The sequence below is a fragment of the Aythya fuligula genome, chromosome 12 (genome assembly GCF_009819795.1).
Source record: "Aythya fuligula isolate bAytFul2 chromosome 12, bAytFul2.pri, whole genome shotgun sequence".
NCBI lineage: Eukaryota > Metazoa > Chordata > Aves > Anseriformes > Anatidae > Aythya > Aythya fuligula.
In genome coordinates this window covers 8,765,912-8,792,352 of record NC_045570.1, presented here as the reverse complement: position 1 = coordinate 8,792,352, position 26,441 = coordinate 8,765,912, and the positions used below count along the sequence as shown (strand labels likewise).

The 26,441-nt window shown below is 49.9% G+C and overlaps 1 protein-coding gene across 1 annotated transcript; it reads right to left on the bottom strand.

Moving 5' to 3' along the window:
- Positions 1-540: 540 nt before the first annotated feature.
- Positions 541-25,857, bottom strand: PDPR (pyruvate dehydrogenase phosphatase regulatory subunit). The gene is made up of 17 exons (XM_032195517.1): positions 25,772-25,857; positions 23,206-23,339; positions 22,203-22,284; positions 21,951-22,114; positions 20,917-21,038; positions 19,780-19,897; positions 18,321-18,470; positions 15,308-15,500; positions 13,681-13,805; positions 11,870-12,025; positions 11,637-11,770; positions 11,100-11,248; positions 9,672-9,784; positions 9,210-9,304; positions 8,504-8,593; positions 8,067-8,249; positions 541-7,181 (listed from the first exon to the last, which is right to left on the bottom strand). The coding sequence occupies exons 2-17, from the start codon at positions 23,264-23,266 to the stop codon at positions 6,777-6,779; spliced, it is 2,340 nt and encodes a 779-aa protein (XP_032051408.1). The 5' UTR covers positions 23,267-23,339; positions 25,772-25,857; the 3' UTR covers positions 541-6,776.
- Positions 25,858-26,441: the final 584 nt, after the last annotated feature.

Below are 26,441 nucleotides of genomic sequence, written 5' to 3'. Positions count from 1 at the left end.
GTTAAAACTTGGGCATTTGTCTTAAGAACTGTTTTGGAGCATTTTCCCCAGGGCTTTGGGGAAAAATCTGGGGCATTTCCCCCATGGCAGGGGGCTGGTTCCATCCTTGCAGCGGGGCACAGCTGTCGGTCAGCCCACACTGTGGGGTTAGGGTTGCTCCAGGATCCAGGCCTGTCCACATCCTGGCAGGAAAAGCAACGAGCACAAGCTGAAACAAAGGAAATTCCACTGAAAGGGAAGCACGAGGGGGAAAAAAATAAATAAAAACTCACCCTTTGTGTTCTGGCATCCCCAGGAGGGCTGCTGCAGCTGGGTGCTGGCAGAGGGCTGGGGCCAGAGGGGGCCGAAATCCCACACAGCGTTCTGGGGCCATGCACCACCCACCCCAGGGGTTTCCTCCAGCCCCAGCCCCAGCCCCCAGCTCCCCTCACAGCCCCTGGAGGTGGGGACCACCACACGTTCCCCCAGGAAGCCACCCGAGGACCAAGGGGTTTGGATGCTGACGGGTAACAGAAGGCTCTCGTGTAACAAAGCGCCCGATTCGGGAGTAGTTAAAACGCCTCTTTATTAATATACAAACCCAGCAACGTTGAAGCCAACCAAAAAAAATTAAATGAAGTGAAGCACGATATAAATACAGCACACGAAATAACACGGCCTCGGAGGCGAGCAGCGAGCTCACCCCTCTGTGTGCGCTGGGGAACCACCACCCCTCACCCCGCAGCTGGGCGCAGCCCTCAGAACCCCTCTGCCTCCCCCAAACCCCTCCGAGGCGGACCCCGGGGGGATGTTTCACAAACCCCACGGCTGAAGGGACTGGGAAGTGTCACCACGCTGCCGGGATCCAGCCGCTGGTTGCCCTGCGACGGGCGCAGCGGTCGGGGAAACCTCGCCTGGGCCGCCTCAGCCACGTCCATTGCACGACATTCACAAGCATAAGGCACTAGAAAGGGTTTTCTTGGTTAGAGCGGGGACTTGAAGTGAACTTGCCTCGGGTTCTAGCAGCCGGAGGATTCAGGGCTTGTTGCTGTCCGTGCGAAGCAGAGCATCCGTCGGTGGTGGCCACCGGGTAACCACGCTGCTGGCGGGCGCAGCCGGCGTCAAGCACGTGCGTGGGAGGGTCAGCTGTCACCAGCTGGGCCAAAGCAATAAATATGAACGAGCACCGTCCCCCAGAGCCTCTTCTGTTATAAATCACCACTCCTCCTCACGGAGATGCCTCGCTCGGACCGGGCAGGGTGCCCAAACCGAGGCGACGCCAGCTCGGAAGCCATCCCGCCACCAGCAGCGCAGCCCTGGGACGAGCAGGAGATGAGGAGTCTCGGCCATCTGAGCACAAACGAGGTCCCCAGCACTGAGAAACCCTCGAACCTGCCACAGCACGAGCAACATCCTGAATAAACCCACTTCTGGAGAAAGAGGAACAGGCGCCGAGGCTCTGCCAAGGCTCTCCCAGCCTGCCCCGTGCGCCCCGAGCACAGCAAGAAACGGAGCGGCACGCACGGGCAGTGCACAAACCCCTAGCCAAAAAGCCTTAAGGCATTTACAAATATGTAAGGATTTGTTTTTTCCCTCCCTCAAATGCACTCGCTGAGGGCTCTAAGCACGCTACAATCACAACGTTTAAGGAAAAGTGTAAAGTGCAAAGAAAAATTCCCAACTGCTTTTCAGAGACAGCTTGGAGTCGCCTGGTGACGTGAATCCCTTCTCCCCCACGCCCCGTTTCCTGCCTGCGCATTAAAAACAACAGCAACAAAAAAAAAGAAGCAACCAGCCCTAACAAACACTTACAGAAATGGTAGCTTAAAACAAAAAAAGCATCCCGATGTGGGCAAAAAAATAAAATAAAAAAAATCAAGGCGATCAAGTATGACAATAAAAACGTTTGGGAAGACAAACCCGAAGGTGATGAAGTTTTTGCTGGACTCCACCAGCAGCAGCGTTCTGTTTGAAACAAGAAAGGCCTCTGCCCTTGCAAGCAATTTATTTTCCAAACATGGAAAACTGCTTTTATTTTTTTGGACATTTCCTCTCAAAATGTAAACGTTTTGGTTAAAGCGTGCTGGAAGGCTACGGGCAGCCCCAGGTGAGCGCTGCACCAGCATGGTTAGCCGCTGCCTGCAGGAACACGCCGGGGAGAAACGAGAGTTTTGGGCAACCCCATACACGCTCCCCACCACCTCCATCAGGGCACGGCTTCCTCCACCTGAAGGAGAAGCGGCGGGGGGAAAGAAGTGATATTGGGAACCGTGCCCGGCTGCTTGGTTCTCAGCTAATGCTGCCCCGGCTCTGCCTGGAGCTTGCACTGCTCTAAACGGAGGATAGGATTAAAAAAATAGTGTTATTTTTCACCTCATCTGGCTCTCGGTCCAGATTCCTGCACAATGAGCTCTCCAGGCCCCAAGAAGAGGCTTGCAGGGGACGGGGCTGTAGTCCCAGAGCGAAGGCAGCTCCAGGCAGAGCCACAAGCCCGCGGGAGGCAGGGCGGTGGCAGCGCCTCGAAGCTGCAGAGCTGAAATTGATGCAAAGAGACAGATCTGGAGCAAAGCTGGCTCGGGCGATGAGGCGCCGGGCAGGGCGAAGAGAGGAAGGCTGCGCACAAGAGGTCCCAGCACTCAAGCTGGGGGTGTCAGGGGAACAGCAACAAGACCTGCAGCAGCTTGAATACAGCAGGGGAAGGGGGAACACGAACCCAGGCTTACAGCAAGACCTGGAGATGCAGGCACGCGGCCTCTGCTCCTCGCCACTAACAGAGGAGCAACATCTGCCCCAGCACGGCCCATCAGATCTGGACACCGATATCAGCACGGAGCAGACGAGGAGGAATAAAGCCCGGCAAAGATAGAGGTGAAAAATCACCACAGCACACGCTCCTGGAACTGAAAATGTTTCCGAATGCGCAGCTTTGACTTTAACCTCAGGCCACCAAAGACAAGCAATCGAGTCCTTCTCTAACACCACTTTTACTCCAGCGTTTCAGCACCCCCTCGGGGACTAAAAAATACGAGAGCTTAGGCAAGGACACAAGGGTAAGGCCACGTAGCACGCCTGGAGAAGTCATTGAGGGGAGCTGGAGCGGGCTGCCCACAAAGCGCTGCCTCTGGCGCCTGCTCCCCGCGCTCCTCGGCCAAGTGGCACCTTCCTGGCCTCCAGGGACACTGCACAGCAGGGTGGATGCAGCACTCTGTCAGCAATCCCACGCAAATATGGCTTTCTGGGGAAGAAGAAGCACACCTACAAGTGCCACGTGCACATTTAATGGTCATCACTGACGGGTAACACGGTTATCCTAATGCGGATTATGCTCCACCTCCGTATTTCAGCCAAAAAGATGAATTCCTTTCTCATACCAAACTCCAGCCAACCTCCCTTCAAGCCTCAGTCTTGGCAAAGGTGCCTGGATGGAGGAAACCTGCAGGGCTGCTCATGTAGGAGAAGCGAGACTCGGAGACCAGACACGGCTGCGACCACCACACGCGGTGTGCGCCCCGTCCTGCTGCTGCTCCTGGTGCTGCTCCTCCTGCTGCTGCCCAGCACAGGCCCCCATCCCCTTCACAAGAGGGTGCTGGCTCAGTGTTTCCCATCCCTGCCCCGCAGTCCTACCACGCTGAACACGAACAAATCCCCTTTCTCAGCAAATCACAGCGTGTGATTTTGCAGCCTGCACCATCCGGCACTGTGGGTATTAAGCTCGTGTCGCAGCAGCTTCCAGAGGTCTGACGTCCAGTTTTCTAATCTCAAGTTGTACTGGAGGTGGTGACTCTTCAGTTGGTTTTGTTCTTCGTTTTCAAGCACCCTCCTTGCAGCCATCAGGAGGAGCCTTGCACCCCTGCTTCATGCCCTGCAAGAAAGCAGCACACTAGAAGCCCCTCGCTCAGCCCCAGCATCTGGCCCTATCCTAAAAGCTGCCATCCAGCTGTCCCCTCGGCTGCCACCCGAGCTGGAGAAGACAGACGACTCGGGGTACAGCCAGAAATCCCTGCCAGAAGTCACAGACTAATCTCGAGCAGCAGCTGAAGCCTCCAGGTTCAGACACGAAAGAACCAGAGCTCATCACCGGGAGAGCAGGAGCAGGCAGCTGCGAGCCGCAGGACTGCCAGCTGCCAGCAGCCTCCACCAGCAGCCTGCCGCTGCAGAGCACTGCCGTACCTCCCGCATGATGCACGTTTATTCTTGTTCTCTGCTCCTGGTTACCGATAGATCTAGACACAAAATAAACCTGAGCAGTCATAACGGCAGAAGGAGCTCACAAAACACCATTTTTGTTGTCAGGACTGCTGCGGGAAGAGAAAACCGTATCACAAGTTATCTGAGGAGTGAAGGGGAACCTATAAACCAGGGGAAAAAAATCACAAGGAGGAATATAACCTCGCTGCAACTGAAGTGATGCTTCAGCACCGAAAGGACACACGCTGCTGACCTTTTGGTTCGCTCTGAACTAATTATAACTCGCCAGAGCGAGTGGTTTAGCTGAGAACTCTCCAGCAGCTGCTTTCAGTACTTCAGCCTGCCTCAGCTAGCACTTGGTGTCACTTGGTGTCCTCCCAGGGAAGCCTCTCATGTCCCTCCAGCGACAACGTGTGGCACAGGCATCCTCTTCGAGAGCCCCAGTGCATGATTTTCAGGTAACATGCCAGTAGGGTAGAGGTCCTCCTTGCTACGTGCATCCAAAACGGGCACAGTGGGATCACGACATCAAAAAAGGACTGATGTTAGTTTGTTGATGTCTCGTCACCCTTTCATTTCATCCCTTTATCCTAATACACCAGGCACAACTTCAATTCGGAGAGCAGCACCCAGGGATTTGGGAAGCCTGGGGAATTTTTGCACGTCCATTTCAAGTTTAGTTTGAAATCCCTAAAGAGGCCAGATGCTACAAAGGAATTCACCGTTTACAAAGGAGAGCACGCTCAAAGAAGCAACATCTACGTCCAAGTTCCTAGCCCACTAGCTTGAATCCTTCCTTCTCCCTTCATCCTATGCCCTGCCCTGATCCTCCACGACTGTTTCACAGCTTCTGCGTCTCCCTGAATGGGGGAGCTTGCTCTGACAACTTGTTTTTAAGGTGTAAAGGTTTTTCCCTCCACGCTTCTTGCCTTAGGGCCATCCAGTTCCTTTTGTGTGCTGAGAACATCTCCATCACGAGCTGGCAGAGCAAAGACACGACCTAAAGCAACTAAAGCAGCAGAAAACAAACCCAAAGCCACAACTTGCAGAGGTTTCGAGCTCGTATTTACACTACTGATGCTCACCAGTTAAGTGGAAAAGAAAATGCCCCACGAGGTTCTGGATTACAAAGCGATCCCCATGCTGCCAGGGCTGGCCTCCGTGCAAGGCTGTGATTAAACTCCCCAAGGATGCTGGCATCAGCAGCAGCGGGAAGACGATGATGAGCGTGTGGGTGCCAGAGGCAGAGAAAACACCCAGCAGGTCTCCTTCCAGTAAACAGAGAACGGCTTCGGTTCTGATTGTGCTCACATTGGGAAGGGAAGGGCGTAAATCCGTGCGGTACAACTCAGCACTCCCCGTTTTCTTCAGCATCAGTGCTTGAATCGGAGCACGCTGACACCCCGAGAAGGGGTGAAGCCCCTGAACCACCTGAAGCAATTCGGAACCCAACTTCCACAGCCCCAAACTCCCTCTTTCACTCCCTTCAGGCGAGGTACTACAAAGAGAAGTGCAACAGATTTGAGGAGAGAACAGAAGACACCTTGCTGGAGTCCTGCAGGAGCTGCTGTCACCACCAGAATCCCCCGTGTTTCTTGGGGTCGTCCCAGCCCCACAGGTGAGATGAGCACTGCAGGGTTTTCCTCTAGTTTTGGAGCAACCGAAGTCAGCCAAAACCACAAGATATCATCCCCTCCTGCTGCTCAAGTTCCATAAACACACACAGGTTTTACATGAAACCCTGCCAGACAAGCCTGATGGAGCCACACACACAAAGGAAAGTGAAGGAATATTCACACAGATTGTACACTGTGCAGCTGAAACAGAAGCAGCATTTCAACAGTGCTATGAACATTAAACACTAACATCTGCCCTTGTTAGAAATCGGTATTTTTGCTAATAAAAAACCCAACCCCATTCCTTTACTGAAGTCAAACACACATGCTGCTCTTCGGCTGTATTTATAGAAGGCCGTCTAGCTTCAGCGACCCCAGGCAAAAAAAAAAAATCCAACGGGAACAACACCAAAAAAAAACTTACCAGCACTACTGTCACCCCAGGGATCTGATGGTTAAGCCTACTCGACTCCCTGGTAGGGAAAAAAGGTGGATAAATGGTGAACAAGCTGGGTGATAACCCAAACCTGTCCGCTCGCTGCTGCTCACGCGGCGCTTCGCCTTGTGCCAGTGAGGTAGCTGATCAGACTATTGCTGCGCGCACCAACGCACCGACCCCTCTACAAAGTGGTTTGTGGGGAGCAAGGGGAAGTCCCAGCCTTCAGCCGAGGGGCCAGAGAAGGGCTGCAGTCCGCAGGAGGTCTCCTGGACCCTTCCCGTGTTGGAAGTTCCTTCCCGTGAAGGAGTTCCCCTTCACCCACCGTGGCGCGGGGGAGCCTGGCAAGCGAAGGGCTGAAGGAGGGAGATGGGCAGGGTTGAGAAAGCTCGAGAGTTAAAAGTTTTAAAATATACAAAATGTAACACGCTGGAAAAAAGTTTAAAAGTGGCAAGACGAGAAAGGAAGAGAAAGAAATACACGGGGTGAGGAGAGAGGACTGGGAGATGGTGGCAGGAGACTCCAGCCTGGGATGAGGAGCGGGCGTGTGCTCAGCTCTACTCCCTCTGGTAGCCGCTCAGTTCCACCTCGTCCTTGCGGCGCCGCTGCGTGAAGAGGGAGCTGAAGGGGTAGAGCTTGGCTTTGGCCTGGAAGCGCTGCCCGGCGATGTCGATCTCGTACTCGCCCTGGTTGATGAAGTCGGTCGTCACCACCAGCTCCTCGCCCGTCTTCTCGTCGAAGTGGTGCACGAAGCCCAGGCAGACGTGGCGCTCCAGCGTGTAGCTGTAGGCGCTGCTGGTGGTCTTGCCCACGTAGCGGCCGTTGCGGAAGATGGGCTCGCCCCACCAGGGCCAGAGGTCCATGTCCGTGTCGTGGTCCTCGAGGATGAACATGGTAAAGCGCTTGTACACGCCGTTCTGCTTCTGTTCCAGCAGCGCTTCCTGGCCGACGAACTGCATTCCCTGGGGAGGGAAGGAAGCATCAGCTGATAAAGGAGCACGGCACCTGCTGAGCTTTAACAGACAAACTTCCAGCACAAGGTCAAGGGGAGCTTGGAAGTCAGCAGGGCAGGCTGCTTCTGCGCACAGAAAGCCCAGCTCAGACACAAGTTTCTTGTCACGTTTGTTGTTCCGGATGCTAAATGTATTAACGAATTCAAAATATTTGTGAAGCGGACCCTTAAATTCATTCTAGTTTTTACCACAGTGAAAACCACTGTAGTTTTCACCACTTGTCTGGTCCCAGAAGTCTACCACATTTCATAAACCAGAGAAAACATAGCCACATAGCAAATTTGTGTCCCTCATCAGTGCATTTTCCTCTCTGACTTGTCTCATACAAGCATTTGTTTTGGCTCGTACAAATACATAAGAAAGAAGGTAACAAGCAAGTGGCAGAGATGGCACCTGTCACCGCAACCGAGCAGGATACAGCTCGTACAAATACAGTACAAATACACTGAAACAGAACAGCATGGAGAGCTCCTGTCCCTGTCTGTCCTCATATGTTTTTAACTTCATTAAAAGCCAGCCTGCGCACCAGGTGGCATTTGCTTCAGCAGACCAGGAAAGCAGCTGGGATAAAGAAACCTGAGCACTGAGCACCTGTAAGGTACCCAGCACCCTGCCCTAAAGCAGGACACCACATAAATCGCTGGGAGTGCTGCCCAGGGAGGAGGGCAGAATATTTTTGGTATTTCTACCACAAATATTTCTTTACAAAGCACAAGGACACGGGTTATAGCTATGCACTCACAGCTCCATCAGAAGAGTGACACATCCGTGGCAGCATTTTCACCTCTCCCACCCGTACCCCCTGCTGCAGGAGGTTTCAGCCTCCCACCGTACCTTATCCAGCTTGACCTGGAACTCGCGTCCACACTCCATAGGAGTGGTAAAGGCGTCCAGATCCTGGCCCCAGAACGCAAAGAACTTCTCGATGCGCAGGCTGCGGAGCGCGTAGTAACCGGCGTTGCGGATGCCGTACTTCTGGCCCATGTTCATCACCTCGTTGTACACGTGGAGGGCGTACTGCAAAGGGAGGGTGAGACACAGAGCTGCAGACAGACACCGGGAAAGAGTGGCAGCATCTGACACACCACCGCTGATGTTACTGTGCCCAGCCTCTGGAGCACGAGGTCTGGCCAGCCGGAGCACCAGGCAGAGCAGGGAAACTCCGCTGGTACAAAACAGACACTTTGTGACCCTGAGTCAGCATGGAAAGTGTTCCTGATTATGCATGCAAGCAGCTGTTTTAATGAGCTGAGGCTATCGCGTACTCTTACCTCTATGGGAATATAAAGCATGAATCCAGGTTCTCCTGTGTGAGTGATACTCATCACACGGATGCCGTTAGCATAGCCCACGCTCATCTCCTGCAGAATCAGAGGGGGTGAAAACATCCAAACTGGAACACAGCACAGAGATCCAGGAGGAACACAGTAATACATAATGCAATCCACACCCGTCAGCCCTCTTCCCCTTCCTCAGGCAGTTCACCACCGGCACATGCTTCTGAGGAATTTAGTGTAAAAATCCAGACTGCAGTACCCAATATCCAGGCTTCTCAATCACTTGGTGATAAGCCTTCAAACTAGGTCAGGACAAAGGCTCGTGTTCTAAATACAAGATGGAAGCTGAACTGCAGCTACCTTCCCAGCCTTTCACCACGACAGGAGACAGACTCCAGAGACACTGATCCCAGCTGCCCCTCAGATCGATGCTTTCCTAACTGATTATGTCAAACATGCCAAGCCTACAGCAAGCAGAATACTGAAAACAGATTTGTATTTACCTATAAATTCAGCAAGTAGAATCCAAAGAAATGTAGGTAACAAAGTGAGCCTAACGAGTACATGACCAATCTAGCTCAGCTACTGCAGTGCGTCTATACATAACTTCACCTCTAGCCACCCAAAACATCGTTCTTCCCCTTCTTCCACGCATGCTTCAAAAAACCTAGCAGAGCGAGGAGGAAGCACAGCCACTCACCTTGCAAAAGAGAGAGGGAAAGTGCTCTGGAGTTATGGGGGCATACGACAACTCTGACAAGACATCCACAGCACGAGGGCCTATCAGGTTCAGAGCTAAGGACAGGAAGGTAACACCATTAGGATGAGACCAGAGAGGTCTTACCTGCTGTCTAACTTGCATATATGAACTAAATGATTTCTGTTTCTCTTTGGGAAGTTAGGAGCTGTGGAAAGTCTTAAAGTTCACTGAAAGAAGAGGTTGTGTCATCAGGCTGTCTCCTGACAATCCATGTGAAAGGAAAGCTGCCTCCCAGCTCATGGCTTGCTAGAAGGCAGTCTGAATTGCTGTTTTTATCCAACTGTTTGGAAAAGAGACCCAGCTGCCACTCTGGAGAGCTTAAACGATTGATTGGCACACAGCACAAGACACGATTTGTGACTTCAGGCTGTAGAACAAGGTCTGCTTTCAGTGATTTCCTACCTGTGTACTTCCAGGTCACATCTTCCATGGTCAGGTTGCTGTCATTAGGCAAGCGGTTCTTCAGCCAGGCCCAGCAGTGGACTTGCTGGTCAGTGGGGGAAATCATGAAGAAGCTGGAAGAGAAAAATCAAAACCAAGAAACAATGAAACTTGACAGGCACAGGATGATTCAGTTCATTCTTTGTCCGCCAACTACTGGAGCCATTCAGCAGCTTCCAAGATAACACCAGACCAAAATAAGCCGGTTTACAAAAACCACGACTGATGTCTCTGGATCAATACCACCACATCTGTCAGGAGAGGAAACCTCAGCCTGCGAGCATTACCAGCAGCCTGGGGACAAGAAGGCAGCAGAAGGACCAGAAGCAGAATGTGGGCAGCTCTGCAGGAAGTTCACAAGGTAGCCCCAAAGTCAGAGTCATTTTGCAGACTGTATTTACAGCTCTTTGAGACCAGTGATTCTGGCTACTCTCGACGGTCAGAAGAGTGCTTCATTCTCAAAGCAGTTTCTTGTTTCAGTCAAACTCTTTCCCTACACAATGGTGGTTATTATTACCAGTTTCCGAAAACAGAACTCCACTTGATATGTGAAAACAAGCTAGTCTCTTTCATGCTGACTGCGAGTTGAAGTACATTATTGACAGAGATAATATCTGCAGCAGTGATTAACAAGGAGGAAAGCTACCAGTTTCACACAGAGGCAGACAATGCTTTTAAACAACACATGAATGCAGATGGAAGAGAAAGAGAATGAAAAGCTGCTTCTAATTATAAGAGCAGCAGAGAAGAATGCTCTCACACCAATACAAGGACAGCATACATAGAAAATGGTCTAGGGAAATGAATCCAACACTTGGCCGGGACATACCCATGAAATAGTTTTTAAACATGAGGGGTTTTTTCTAATTAAATGCCAAACAGAACCCAAGTTGCTTAGTCTAAGGATGAGATCCTGTGATCACGTCAGTTTGCACCAGAGAGCATAAGAAAGAACCCCGGGTGAGTGCAGAGCTGAGAACTTGAGTAACGACACCACAAGGCAAGTTGAAACACTGAAAAAGAAATGTTTCAGCACGGTACTCCGATGAAAAGACTGGTCAGGAGCCAGTGAGCAAACATGTTTAGTTTGCTCTTTAAATGAATACTTAAGCAATAAAGTAATGACCGGAACAAATTTGCCAAAAACAAATTTGTCTTTCAATTGAGAAACTCAACATCTGAAGGCCAAACATTTTGTAGAAACCTGTACTTACTGATGTAGGGACCACAGATAAGTTTGGGAGCTCCCTCTCGTTTGAGCTACAGAATTAGGGATGAGTGTAGAATGGAGACTTTTCCTTTTTCCTTACAAGGCGTGGGGGTGGAATTTATGTTCTTCATTAAGAGGTTCTCAGAGGCTGCTGATAAAGATGCAGTCTGCACACCTACCTGCGTTTGCTCAGCCGTGCAATGCTGCAGTCATTCTCATAACCTCCTTTCTCATTGAGCATGCCGGTATGCACAACATGCCCAACTGGCACATCCAGGTCGTTTGAGAAGAGGTATTGCAGACTCTCCAGCGCCTGGTCTCCCGTGGACTATGGGAATTGAAAGGGAGAGCAGGCAGATGAGCTGTCTGAGCGACACAAATTAACTGGGGCAGTTTAAGACTGCATCAGCGTCCTGACCCAAATTCTTTCAATTCACATTGATAGGGACACAAACGTCTCAAGCTTAATAGGAGACAACGGTCACACAGTGCCGAAGGTCAAATCCTATTTACAGACCAAACTGGTATTTCTATGAAGTGGGCCCTCAACAGACAAAAGGCAATCTCAGGTAAATATTTGTTGCAGCCTGAATCTGGCCGTACAGCCTAATTTCTCTATCTATCCCTCAACAGGACTTGGAGGAGTTTGAACGCAGCCAACAGAAAATAAAGACCACCTCTGCAAGCTGATGCCTTGCCACCGCCTGGGTACTTACACTTATTTCAAACTTGGTGAAAGATGACATGTCAATGACACAAACTGCTTCCTTACAGCACTTGACTTCTGAACCCACGATATCAAACCAGTCCGGCTTGTAAAAGGTTTTGCTCTGATCCAAATCCAGCAGATCTAACGCAAGGAAGAGTCAAAGGGCAACTGATAAACCAAATGAACTACAATCTAATACATCAATCTGGACGCACTAGGCAGAATAAAATGCAATCTCACCTTTCCCAGGTGGGACAAAGTATTTGACTCTTTCAAACCCGTGCTTCTCCATCCACCTGGCTCCCTGGGCATCCAGACGGTCATAGAGCGGGGAGGTGCGCAGCTGTCTGCCGGTCTGGAAGTCCCAGCGGGGAACCTTCAGATCACACATGAGGGCTGCAGTGGTCACAGAGATATGTTATTAGGTTAAGTAGTGATTGTTACCTAGGATTTTACTCCAGATTACAGATACGCATTCTTACTACACCCGAACCACCAATGAAATTCCCTCAAGACAGTTTTGACTTCTCCATTTTTTGAAATCAGCAAATCTCTTTTGATCCATTTATAGCTACACTAAATCAGAGCAACAAGATTTGCACAGAACACTTATATTTGTAGATACTCATGGTCTCATGACAATACTGTCAACATAACTTACCCAAACTCTCTATTTTCCATGCAGCCATGCTGACTAGCATTAATTATGCATGGTTTTTCCCTGACAGCACACTGCATCAGACACTGATCATTTAGACAATACCAGTAGCGGGGTAGGGAGCCCACTGCCACAAGGATCATCCACCACCTCCTTAAACACTGGCAGCTCAGCTTTTTCTAATTACTGAAGCTCTTCCAAATGTCTCCTATACCTTTTCAGCCATTCCATAATATTCTAATTTAGAAAACAAGTTACCCTAATGAATGTTTAGCATTCTCTCTGGTTGCCAGCAGGGAGTAGAACTCAAGGATGCTTCTTTACAAACGTTAAGCTTCTACATAGGGCACAAATTACTTAAAACTGATGCTGAGATAGCCTAATATTTCTTACTGAACAATTCTGTTTGTCTTTGCCTCCTAAGTAATGATTTTATTGTCGTTACCTGGTATTGGCACTGCTGAAAGAGCAGGTAGAGGGAAGAATGGATTATAGTGGGAATGTAACACCAGAAAAAATGAATACAGTATTTATCTTGTAAAAATTAGACTGATTCCTTAGCTATCTAAACCTCTAGAATCAAGATCTACATTGGAAAGCCACTCTAGAGTAATGCCAAGAGTACAAACTGATTTTTCTGGGAAGAAAGGTCAAAGTGTAAGGTTTTTTTTCCTGGATATACCTAGACTCAAAGCTTTACCCAGTTTCTCTGCTTTCACCTGAACACGTTTTTAGTTTAAACTTGGTGTTCAAGTAACTGCTCTTCTTTTGCAACTTCTTTTGCAACTTATGCTTCTATTGAAACTTAAAAGAAAGAATTGTCCACATTATCTCAGGACAGATAATCAAACAACAGGAGGAAATTATGCACGGCTTTACACAGGAACAATGGCATCTAAGATCTATTCTGCAAGGCATTTATCACCAACTCGGGCAAGAGAAAGCAGAGTATGTTCTACCAAGACTTCTTGAATGGCATAAGATAACTAGATCACATACTGCTACGTCAGAAGTGATGGCATTTTCACGCTATACTGATGTGCAAACAATAACAGTGTTTGATACAGTGTAGTATTTCTTGTTAAGATCTTGGTATTGTTTTATTAGGCTGGAGTCCTACACAGATACACACAAACCTCCTCCTTATGGGAACATAAATAAATAGGAAAGAGCACCCTACCAACAGCATCTCTTTCAGAAAAGCTAGCAGGAATGCTGCTAACAAAGCAGCCAGCCTTTGCCTTCTTCTGGGAAGGAACTGCCTTGTCCCAGGGGAGGCCAGGGGGAAGGACGATGTTTCTCAGGGTGGTGACACTTGACAGAGGACAGACAGCACAGCAAAGAGCAAGTCTTGGACATCCTGGTGAGCACTGCACGCAGAGACCTCACTTACGCATTACTTCCATCACACGGTGACGGAGGAAGGTGCGACTGCTCTGCAGAGTACCAAAGCGTTTCAAGTCCAGAGGCCAGACGTTTTCTGACGGATAACCATTTACCATCCACTCTGCCAGGTACCTGATGGAAGCAGTAAAGAAAAACCAAGAAGTCAGTCAGTGTCTTAAAGAGTTTAGCTTTGAAGTCATAAGCAAGGCAATTTGGACATGAGAACTTCTCGCAGCAGGGATAAAACAGAACTAACATGGTATTCTGAACACTAGCTGAATCTGGAAGGCTTTCCCATTATAAAACCCAGCCAGCAGCTTTCCAAATTACTCATTTCCCATTAGGATAAAACGCACAGGGCAGCAGGACACATGGTCAACAAAGCCAGGGACTGGACAGGCAGCCTGACTGACACTGTGTCAAGTCCTCAGGCTACCCCACACAAAGGAGCGCTGAGCACATTTAGGTTGGAGTTAGGAAGCTGACTGCTTTGTCGTTTTTCAGTACCTGGTGTAGGCTCAGCCACAAACCATCAGTGACAGCGTTCATTTCAGCACGAGGGACCAGCCAAGTTATGTTTAGCTACACTTCTAGCAGTGAAGGAGGAAGGCATGCTCCAGAGCTAAAGGACAAAGGCAGCTCAGACAAAAGCAGAGCAGAAGGATCTGTTCACAGTCAGTAAACAGAAAAACAAAGGGGTTTGAGACTGATCATTAAAAGTTACATTAGCAAGCTAAGCTGCTTATTTTGAGGCTGTAGCAACAAACAGTCAAATAACGTTTTACCCTCAGAAGTGATTTTGATTCTCAAATAACCTTACTGCAAAGATTCTCTGTACTTCCATGTTATTTATGACAAAGAAAAATCACCATTTCCTTCTCTGCTGAGTTAAATTATTAGATAGACAGAAACTAATGGAAACAAGTGCAGATACTAACACTTGCCATGAAAAATGAGCAGCTTGCTAAGAAGGCTGTACAGCAGAAGGGATGCTGGGTTGCCAAAACCAAATGGCAATCAGAGAAAGCGATGATCATTTTGCAAGCAACTTTGCTGCTGGGATCACACTTACATGCCTGTCAAAGTATTTGCATTAACACAGGAATTGGAGCGTACTGGGAAGTGGCTACATCCCTAGCTCGCTGGCAGAGGACATTTAACTGTATTGGCAGCACCTGGCACCACACACACGGTGCTTTATCTGCTTTAGATTCACTCTCTTTTGGAGAAATTAATTGTTGTGTCAGCTTGAATGCTCTAAGGACTTCAGCCAAATAATAAATTAAAGGGATCGTGGAGCAGAGAAGATGAGGGACTGTGTGCTTTGTTAAGCTTTTCTCTCTTCCAGGTAGAAGAAAGTTTGGACCGGTTAGTCCTCAGGGAGCTCCCTTGATCCCCAGCAGGCTGCTGGTGACTGAGATGTGCAGGGTAGGAGAAGAATCCAGCACAGAGCTGGAGCACACACAGGACTGCTCTTCCCTGTGACTCAAGCTGGAGACAAAAGCGTCCTCTGTTGGTAGCAGAGGGGAGGTGACAAATACTGACCAGAACATGTCACACAGAAGACTCATCTGAGCAGTCTTTTTTCTTGGTTAAAACCTTACTTACACACCAAACGGTGATAAACCACTTACTTGCCTGCTCCCCCACCATAAGAGATACCAGCCGAGTTCATGCCAGCCAGGACGAAGTAGCCGCGCACCGTGGGCGACTCGCCCATGATACACCGCATGTCTGGCGTGAAGGACTCCGGGCAGTTCACGAGCTGCATGATCTGCAGGGCCTCCAAATCCGGCATCCTGCGCAGAAGGGAACTCAGGAGCGGCTCTGGGATGGAGACAAAAGACAAAAAAGCTTTCAATCTCAAAGCACTTCAGCATCAAAGCAGAGAGCGTGCTGGTGTCTGAACAGAAGGGAACACATTCGCTGGCTGAACAGTGTGCTGGCAGAACAGAAAACCTCAAACTACTCAAAATGGATCACCATTTTTCACACAGCACACCATAAAAGCAGCCCCACTGATTCAGACCAGTGGTGAAGGTCTGAGTCTGCAGCTGATTCAGGCCAGTGACACCTTCCCCAGCAGAAATGTGTTCAGCTTTGCTAGGGAAAGCAGCAAGGAATGGATACCTAGCGAGGAGTAAGAACAGACAAATCTGTATGACACTGGCCCCACACATCCTGCCAGCCTCTGCTTACCTTCAGCAGTTTTCCTAAACCCCAGGAGGTTTTCCCTAAATACTAAGTGGTATTTACCAAATACTAACTGGTATTTGCTAAACACAAAAACAATATTTAATAAATGCTAGCTGGTATTTACCAAATAAAAATAATATTTACTAACTAGTAAATAGTGTTTACTAAATAGCAACTCTTAGCGGATCTCTTTTCCAGACTCGACCAGTCTTCCCCAAAACTCCTGAGAACACCTTGCAAGGCTGCCAAGGAGATATCCACACATCCAGTACTTGTGGTGAGAGGAATCACTGAGTTTGAAACTTAAACTCAATTAACTTTTTGATGGCCCCCAGCTGGCACAATAGAAGCAGCAGAGAATAGGAGATCCCCATCTAGAGTGGGATCTCACTCAACATTTCCTAGACCTCTGTTTACCTCCCTCTGGTCATCTCTTCTTTCTTTTTTTTTGATCCCTGCCAGTCAGTCATCCCTCTCTTGGGAGCTGCTCCAAGCCCCGATCAGCTTCTAGCCACTCTTTCACCAGTAAGATGACACCCTCTGCAGAACACCTCTTATCTGGCACGCCAAGGATAGGGAGCTGCGTGATGATTTTATTTTCTGCTCCTTTCCTAATAACTCCTTTATTTTTGCTTTGCCAGCTACTGAGCTGACACCTTCACAGAACTAAGAGAACCCCAAGGTCAGCTCAAAGCCCGTTGTTCTGTGCGGTGAAATGAAGAGCACTCCCCAGCAGACACACCCTCACACACTTGCGTCACTTCACATTTATCCTCATTGAATTTCCTTGCCACTTTATTGCCCGGTCACGCTGGAAAGGTCCTTCGGCAATTCACAGCCTGATATTTGAGAGCTTTAATAAAAGGGTAAGCTGTCTACTTTGATCTTCTTGCCCAGGAGTTCCCTCTGCACCGTACCCTAGATTAAAGTCCCCAAAATTCAGCACTAGTTACATTCCTCAGTTTTACACACAGGCTCTGAAATATTCAGATTCCACGTCACCTAAGAAGTCACAAGCAGAAGCCTGCTGAACTGCTCCTTCTGATGCCTTGTAACTCCCCAGGGCCTGTTGTTACAGGCTTCTTTTTTCCTACTGATAAAAAGAGGGCTCAGTTCTAGACTTGTTCTTACATCCAGCCCAACATTTCTGCAACAGTACAGGCTATTTTAAACTCTAAAGGTGTTCCAATCAGAGAGATCAGAGCAGGAACACGTGAGCCCAGGAACTGCAGCCCTAGAAGAGGATCAAATATTGGCTGAGTAAGCTCTGACTGCTCAGCTACTCTGCATGTTTGAAGTGATAAAAAGGTAACGCTGGAACTTAGCGTGCAGCTGCTTCCGAAACCTGGGCAGTTTGCAGGTGCCAGCAAGCAGGGCTTTGCCATTCCAGCAGGATCTGGAAGACCAAAGAGGAGGTGGGTGCAACGCGTGAGCAGCTCGTTAGGGAAGCTGCTTTTCAATCAAGTCCGCAGTCATCTGCAGGTCTAAAAAACTTCTGCCGTAAGCCAGCACAGAGCTGCAGCCCATCCTGCCTCCACCCCATCTTAATTGTTTATGAAACCCATATATCATCTCTCAGACACAAAAACTAAATCAGTTCAGCCAGGGGAGCAGCTGGATGAACACGCTACCGTTGCAGAAAGACAGCAGGGAGTCTCACTGAGCCTGGAGACACAGGCAGAGATGTGTTCATGGGGGAAGGAAAGAGCTCTGACACAGGGCAGAACTGGTTCCCTCAAATAAAAGGGGAATCGAAGGCGCACAGAACTTACGAGGCATATGAGAGGGGAAAAATGGGACCTGGAGGCCATGCTATATTCTTTCCTACAGAAAGATCCCTCCATATAAAAAGATTTATACAGAATATCGAACCAGAAACAAATAATATAGGAAGAGAAAGAATATCTGGAAAGGACCAAGCCACCACATTGCTGATGGTGGGATGGATGGAGTCTGGGAAGCAGCACCAGCGAGTTCTGCTCATGATTTCTGCTCACGATTTCCTCCACTGGAAATGCACTTGGCAGGCAGTGCTGAAAGGAGCCACAGAAACGAAATGCCACAGCTGCATGGCGGGTCAGGAGTGCTGATCTACAGTCACAAGAGGAGCAGCACGTGGTGCTGACAGCCCGAAATCAAACGCAGGGGGAGAAGAGCGTTGGAAAGTTCACGCAGTACGCCACTGCGCTGGAGGAAATAAATACAAGCTAAAGGTTAGCGGGTGTTTTTAAACACTGCAAAGATGTTGACGTAGTCCTTGGTTAAGTGGTTTCATGCAAATTACTGACAAATGAAGAAATTAATGAATTTGAGAGAACATTCACCCTTCTCACGCCTGTCAGAGAGAGGCAGAGAGACGCTAGCTGGTCTCTAACAGCCTGTCTCATTGCTAACTGCCTTCTGCTGAAGCCACGTGCTTTATTGCTGCGGGCATCTCCCCCCCGAACATACCAAAATGATCCCAATCTTCCTGGAGGTTCTGAATCTCCAGCTGGTTCCGTCCCTCCGTGAAAAGAGGCTTGGGGTTTTTCTCAAAGCCTCCCGAGAGGATGCCGCCCTGCCAGTTGCGGATGTAGATCCTGCCATCGGGGTCTACGATAGCTGCAGAGGAAAGAAAAGAGGTGGGAAAGGAGGTGAGAAGGGGCAGCGACCTCCGGCCATCTCACAGGCACTAGTGACAGGCTCTGCTGCCAAGCTAGCAGCCCGCAGCAAGGACCATTTCAGTCCCCCCAGCCCACACCTTTATGCTGCTTCTGGTCCTCACGTGGCCCCCTGGTGTGCTGGTTTAGATGCCTAAATCAGCATCAATTCCCATCTCAGCCACGCAGGTTAACTTCTGGGCAGCACAAGAAACTGAGGAGAATCTAAAGGGCACCAAAACCAGCAGGACAGCAGCATCAGGAGCAGGAAGACACAAGGATTTGCATCCCTGGTGGCACCAGCAGGCTGTTATGCTGGCTTAAATCCACTGGGAGTGCACCCAGGACCAGACCAAGAGACGTCCTGCCCTCCCCATCTTTCCCTTCATGTATTAAAACAGTTCAAATTAACGGGGGTGGGTCACTGAACCAGCCTGCTGCAGGCCACCAGCACAAAGACTGCAGGCAGCAATGGGGTGAGGGCAAGCAGTCAGGTCAGGATTGCTTCTTCTGGTGGCAGTGTCAACTTGGAGCACTTAGACTGCACCTGACATGTTTCAGAGTAATTTTTTCCCCATGTACAGAAGAGCTGTGAACATATATACATTTAAATTGCTCTAGAAAAGTAAAAGTGAAGCAGAGAGTCCAGTGAGAGAGCTGCATTCCTTGGAGAACATATATATGACTCCCTAGAAGCAGAAACTCTTACTAAAGACAGAATAAATAAGCAAAGCTTCCTACTTCCCCACCACAGTTTTCAAACAGAAGGGCTTTTATTGAAGAGATCCAAAAGCCAGAACATGGGGGAGGAGCAATTACCTCAAGTGCTTGGGTTGCCCCTACAGCTCATAGACATGTAAATGCCATTGTAAAGCCTTAGCTTCAGTTGGAGGAAAGGAATAGATGGGCCATTTGGGGACAGCAGCCTGCAAGGAAAACACAGTGCCAAGGCTAGCACCCTCTCCAGCCCACAGCCGCAACAATCCGAGTCTCAGGCACAGCAGCTAGCCAAGCTAGAGCCAAGGTCGTTCACCTGCTCTGCTGACAAGCTCTGGAAATCAATTCCTGCAGCAAAAGCTTTCCCCACAGTAAGGAAACAGATACCACTGAAAGAGGATATTCAAAGCAATTCAGCTAGAACACACTTCACAATTGCAATTGAGCTGAGAAGTGATAGTCCTTCGTCGGCTGTTTTGTCATAACACAAGTCACCTTGGAAAGGAGGATGTAATTCATCGAGGAAAGTGGAAAAAAAGTTGAAGAACCCTTACTTGGTACGCTGCTTGCCAGAGGTTCCTTCAAAGGATGTGTCAGGAGGTAGAAGTGCTCGCAAGCGTGGAGCGGGATGCTGACTGGTTCGTCCCCGGAGTGGCCCAACTCGTAGGCCCACTGAAATTACAAAACAAAACCAGGATGTAAAAGAAGAAAATTAACTAAAATGAGAAAGACAGGAGAAAAGCATGCAAACTGATCATCTCTGTGGGTCTGCTTTCAAAAAGGCCAAATAAGACGTGGTTCAGTGCCCTAAACTTTAAACAAAGGCATTTGTTTTCTGCTTTATTAGAATTTGAGCTATCTGGGGTGAAGACTGTTTTTGTGTTCCCCACGTAACGTCTAGAAAAGCAGGACCCTGGCTCCAGCCTAGGAAGCATCAACATAAAACATGAAAGAAAAATAAGATTCACGTGCCACAGCCAAGGTGCCTGTGGTGCTGCCAGGGCCCCACACTGAGCAACAGCGGCTGTCAGGTGGATCTGCATGGTGGAGAAGCAACAATAGAAAGATAAAAAAAGCAGAAAGTGACTTTTTTGTGTGTGTCAGGAGGGTGAGCCCACCATGAGACCCCACGCCCAGCAGCGCAGCAGCAAGCTGCAGGGCTCCCCCAGCCTTTGTGCCGAGCACACAGCCACCTCCGCTGTCCTCCCTCAGGGCCCTGCTGCTCTGACTTGGAGCTACTCCAGTAAAGCAAGCCAAAGCACGAACCATCATAAAGTCAAATAAAATGAAAATGAAGAAAGAGCACGTGTTCATTCATTTTTCTAATAAAGGAAACGTTTTTAGAATCCTATACCCAAGCAGCTGTAACTCCGCAATTTAGAGCAGAGGTTTTTCAGAGATGAAGAGAGACAACACTAAAAAAGGGGGACCGCAAGAGTTTCTTTAGCATACAACATGCAAGAAGTCAGGTGGGGGACTACTATTATCCTCTTCTGGCAGTCTGATCTAGAACAACAACATTCTTCGGGACAAACTGTTGTGGACTGGCAAGAGGCTTGCCTAGTCTGGCAGAAAGAAAGCACTGTTCTTCTTCTCGTTTTTCTTTCTGGAATTCCCTTAAAGATTTCCTTTAATAGCACAGCTGCATCCTAACCAAAGGGAAAAAGAAAGACAAGTTTGAATAATCCTACCTGGCCAGCACAGTTGACAAAGTACTGGCACTGAATCTTCCCTCGGTCGGTCTCAACTCCAGTCACACGGCCCTTCTGGATCAAGACGTGACTGACGCTCGTCCGTTCGTGAATCTGGACGCCTGAAGAGGACAAAGTCAGCACATCACAAGTCTTCTTTCTACAGCTACTAACATCAAGCCCTTAAGCTCCATTTAAAAGCTAATTTTCTCATAAAGACAAAAGTTTCTACGTTTTGTGCAACCATTCTTAAGGGAAATCCTGTAAAACAGCATGCATACAACTTCATTATGTAAGTGATAAGTTTATGAAGAAACACAGTATTTTTTCCCCACTTCTAGATGACAGACCCCAGTATCAACAACAGAGGAAAAAAAAAAAGTGTAAACCACAGATTTCTTTTAATTACAATGCCTTTATGTGATCAAGTCTGTTGTTGTGGATTGCAAGACTGCTTCTTTCATGGGAAATCAGTTATTTTGTGAAAAACTAAATTAGCAGTAAGCAAAATAAAGCTGGACTAAAAGAAACTAAGAGCGGTATCTTCCTCAATAGTTTCTTCCAGTCTGATGAACTTTCATCCTTCGTGTGCCTCACCTCCATTATCAAATTAACTTCTGCCCCACTTTTAGACCGCTCCAGTCTGCCAAAGGGCTACACGGACAGCATTTACTACTTCACTTCCAAAGCACGTATGTCTAATGAAGTATTCCACAAGGAGCCAGTCAGATCTTTTCACTTCAGACAATTAAAACTCAGTGCTTATTCAGAGAAATATGTAACTAGCAAGTATGACAAACTGGTGCTTGATCCATCACATCAGTCCCCTAAAGATTCAGTATGTGAAAAAAAAATAAATCAGCCTGATTATTGAGAAAAAAGGGATTTCAAAGAATACAAACCATATAGAAACAACCAACTTTTGGCCTTCAGCACTTAGCTAAGATCCCCAAACAGATGCAAGCCATCACTTCCTTTACTGGGAAGAAGGTAACTATCAGGCAGGAGAGCACCAGGAGACAAAAATCTCGTACCATTCCGTGAGGCAGCAGTCGCCAGAGCCAGACTGACGTTGGCAGAGGACACGAGTGCATCTTCTGGCACATACATGGCCCCCACAAGGTCGTGGATGTTGATAAGCGGGTGAAGCTGCGCCACTTGCTTCGGGGTGATAATTTCACACGGGATCCCCATTACACTGCCACAGAACACAAAGAAAATGTCGTTAGCATTGCAGGAGAGCTGATGCAAACGTAAAATGGGTTTTATTTCCTGCTTATACGTACTTCAGCGATGAAGCAATGCGTTTCAGAGAGATTAGTCGGTCCTGAGTCTGAGCCAGCGATATAGAGCCTGTCTTCATGTACCCTGTGACAATCACCAAAGTCAAGTCAGATTTGGACAGGAGCTTGAATTCCTTTTAATTTCAGACCCGTTGCTTTAATTAATCGCAGACCTGGTGCTTCCACTACTCAAGAGCCAGGAAACCCCAGATCCCCACGTAACTTTAAACATTTATCAGCCAGTAATCAAAAATTGCATTAGTCAACTTTTCCAAAGAGCACTTCAATTCTGACTTGGGCTCTAACACTCCTTTGCACTGCATTTACTCAGGCTTATAAAACAGAGCCTACACATGGTATCTATTAAAAGAGAGAGAGGTTACTGGCAAAAAGGTGAAAATGAGATTGAATACACAGAAAAATAAAACCTCAACAACTAAAGGACGACATTTTGTGACTCCACCACCTGTAATAGTTTAATAGTAACCTTAATTACAGGCACTTTTATTAATCCGTGTTGAGTTTGATGTGTATCACAAGCCTTTGCCAACAGCAAACTTTCCGTGCTCAAGTTCTTCATCCCAGGCACATGCCTGAGCATTTCGGAGGGAGAGGGGGAATTTCAATACAGTATTTCCAGGGAGACACTAGAGTAAAATATCTTGCTTTGTCTGGGCTTTAGAGCTGCTGTGAAGCTTTTTGCATTTCTGAGAAGTGAAACAGTGCAGAAAATGGGTCACTTGCTCTCGTCTCTTTTTAGTGCCCTTGTGAACAAAAATCCCCTACGTTTGTCCAAGCTACAGACGGCAGCTCGCAGGCAGGTCTGAGCACCTGACACCCTTCCTCCCAACCCTCCAGTCAGATCACTGATGCTCTTTTGCATCTAATTCAGTCCAAATCCGTTATTTTGTTTTGAGCAGGAGCCACCAGCGCTCAAGACACTTACTTCAGGGCCAGCACTTCGACCCGACCTCCCAAAGGTTACCCGGTGCTCACCCCCCAGTACCTGTCTGCACGCCCGTCTCTTGCTCCAGCTGCTGGTACAGCTTGTTGGAGTAGTCTGCCATCTTCAGCTCGATGGACACGTGCCTGGCGGTGCTCACGATGCCGGCACAGAAGCGGGTGGTACCGGCAGCCAGCCTGCAAGGTAAGTTGAAAGAAGGCCTCAGGCAGCTGACGGGCAGGGAAGCCAGCACGGCTCCCCAGGAGGCTGCCCCAGAGGTTTCTGATGGCACAAAACACCCACCCGCTGCCCCCCGCGCCCATCAGACCACGACTGCTCCCTTTGTCCAGCTGTAAATACCACCACAGACAACTTGAAAATCAGTTGTGCCCCTCGGGAGAACCCCCAAAGCCGTACGGTGGCTGATGCAGGGGTAACACAACAGCAGGGATGCTTCTGCTTTACCTCGCTTTTGGAAAAACCTTCTGCTCCAAACCCACTTCTCTCTAACTTGTCCTAACCGCTCGCATCTTTCAAAGAAAGCACTTAAAAAAAAAAATTAGCAAGCCAAGCTGCCTACCTGATTGCTTCTTTCTCCAAAGCCGGGTTTCCCTCAGAGCAAGATTAACTTGGATTCCTTTGAGCCCTGCATCTCTGCAGCTTGCACCGAGTCCCTCTTAGCGTGCAGCAGCTATGTAGAAGCACATTTCTTCCCATTTTTAATCTGCCCTTCAGGCACTGCCCATCTAGCTACCTGGGGAAGGGCTTCCACAGCGAGCCCTATAAAAAGCTCAGCAGCAGGGTTACATTTAAGCATTTCTCTCCCACTGCTTCCACGCCACTCGTGGCCACCTTCCCTGCTGCTCAAGCCACCCCGCGCTGCTCCACTCGCTGACCTCTGGCCTCGCAGCACGCCCTCAGGAAACCCAACACGAGCACCAGCTGCGTAAGGCATTCCCCTTGCTACACCCCTACAGCCGCAGCCAAAACTGCTGCAGCGGGGCTTTAAGCGGGCTCACCACAATCCTAAACTGCTCCTGGGAACGCGGCGGTGTTTTTCTGTGGGCACACGTGTGTGGATTGAGCTCGGAGACCTCCGAGGGAGAATTCCCTCTGCTGGCAGCTGCCAAGAGCCTGGTGCTTCCCAGCCAGGCAATGCCAAGCAGCCAGAGCTCCCTGCTCCTGGAGCTCTGAGCTTCCAGCCCCACTGCGTGGTGCCAAGGTCCCAAAATGCTTAATGAAGGCACCAAAACAAGCACATCCAAACCAAAAACCCGAACAGGCACGGGCTGGGCAGTCAGCTCCCAACAAGACCGACATGTTCTGCCATCTCTCCAAGCCACGCCGCGTTTCACATCATTACCTGTGAGTAAAGCACTGACAGATGTGCCTGGAGCTGCTGCCTCTTGGGCCACCCCTACTGGCAGCTGTCCCAACCTCTGGGGCTCAGATCTGTGCAGATGGGCAGGAGGTAAATCGAAACCCCCTTCAAATACACACAAATGTATAAAAAAAACAAGAGCACCTTCGTTGACTCCACCGTTTCCCACGCCTACACGCAAGTAACTTCAACATTCATGGCTGGGAGTCTGCAGAGAGAAGTTTAGGTGAAGAAAATATCCCCTGCTTCTCTGCCTAGGGGTCAGCTGAGAACTTGGTGGCACTGTAACGGTGGCCGAGCACAAGCTTAGTGGGAGAAACAAAACCAAAAACGCTCAGATTTCACATCCGTAGTTTGTGACCTCTTGTCTTGCACGGAGGCTTTGTCTTTGCACTGTGCATTACCAAAACACCCCAAAACATCAGGGTTTGGCAGCAGGGGTGGCCCCTGTGAGAAGAAGTCAGCTGGGTCTGGCATGGGACGGCCCCACTTCCAGCCAGCCCCCAGAGAGACACCCACAGGGCAGCACTGGGCCCTCAGCAGCACCTCTAGGAAGGCAGGCTCATGGGCAACAAACGCCAGAGAGATGGAGCAGGAGCAAAAAGTAAACAAGGAAGAGACGAGGAAACCCCAAAGGCAGGGAGAAGGTGGAGAAGGAGGAGGTCCAGGTGCTGGAGCAGGCATTTGCTGCAGCCTGAGGAAGGCCCCACGACAGAGCAGATGGATGCCTCCAGAGGAACTGCAGCCCCTGGGCAGCTGCAGCAGGTTTCCCTGGAGGGCTGCAGCCCGCGGCAGAGCCTGCAGGGGACCAGGAGGAACCAGGGCAAAAGCAGGAGAGGGAGAAGCCACCGTGAACCCCCCGGCTCCCCTGTGAGGAAAGGAGCGGGCAGAAGGCTGTGTAGGGCAGGAACAAAGCTGAGGACAGGCCAGAAGAAAAGGAAAGCTGTTCTTCTAACACTTCTGCTTCTCCCTACGCGGATATATTTTGATTGCCAACACACCAATTAATTTCTCCTGCGTTTCTCTACTTCACCCCGGGCAGTGCGGGGCTGCCCATGGCCCTGTGCCGTGAAGCAGCACCAAGCTCTGCCAGCGACGGTCTGTCTGAACCCACCACGGCTGCGGCACTCAGCAAAGAGGCAGAAATGCCAGAAATAAACACGGAAATGACAGAAACCGCTACAGAAATGACAGAAACACCCGGAGAAACGCCTCCAGGCCCGCCCCGCTGCAGCCCGCAGCCCCTACCTGCCCTGCTCCAGCAGCACCACGTCCCTCCAGCCCAGCTTGGCGAGGTGGTAGGCCACCGAGGCGCCCACCACGCCTCCGCCGCACACCACCACCTGCGCCTGGCCCGGCAGCGGGGCCGGCGGCGGCGCCTCGGAGGCCGCTGAGGTGCTCCGCGGGCAGCGGGCGGCCCCGCTCCAGCGGGAGGCGGCCGGGCGCCACCGCACGTCGGACAGCAGCCGCAGGAACATGGCAGCGGCGGCGGGGGAGGCCGGGGAAGGGGCGGGAGGGGAGCGGGGAGCGGGGGGGGCGGCACCGGGCCCCGCGGCCCCCTCACGGCCCCGCAGCGGGCGGCGGAGGCGCCGCTGACCTTCCGCGCTTGACGGCAGGCGGCCGCCGCGCTTTACGGCAGGCGGGACGCGGCGCGACAGGCGGCCAGGGTCGTGAGGCACGGCCCGGCGCGGGGAACAGGGGGCGGGGCTATTCGCACGTGGCCCCGTCCCCTATTTGCATAATCCCACCCACCAACCACATTAGTTTCTCGTCCCCTATTTGCATAACCCCGCCCACCAACCACACGACCATGCCCCCAAGTGTATAACCCCGCCTCCTGGTGTGTGGCCCCGCCCCCTCTCTTCCCGCCCCTCTCTTCCCGCCCTCCCGCTCCTGACAGGAATTTTACCTCAGGGTC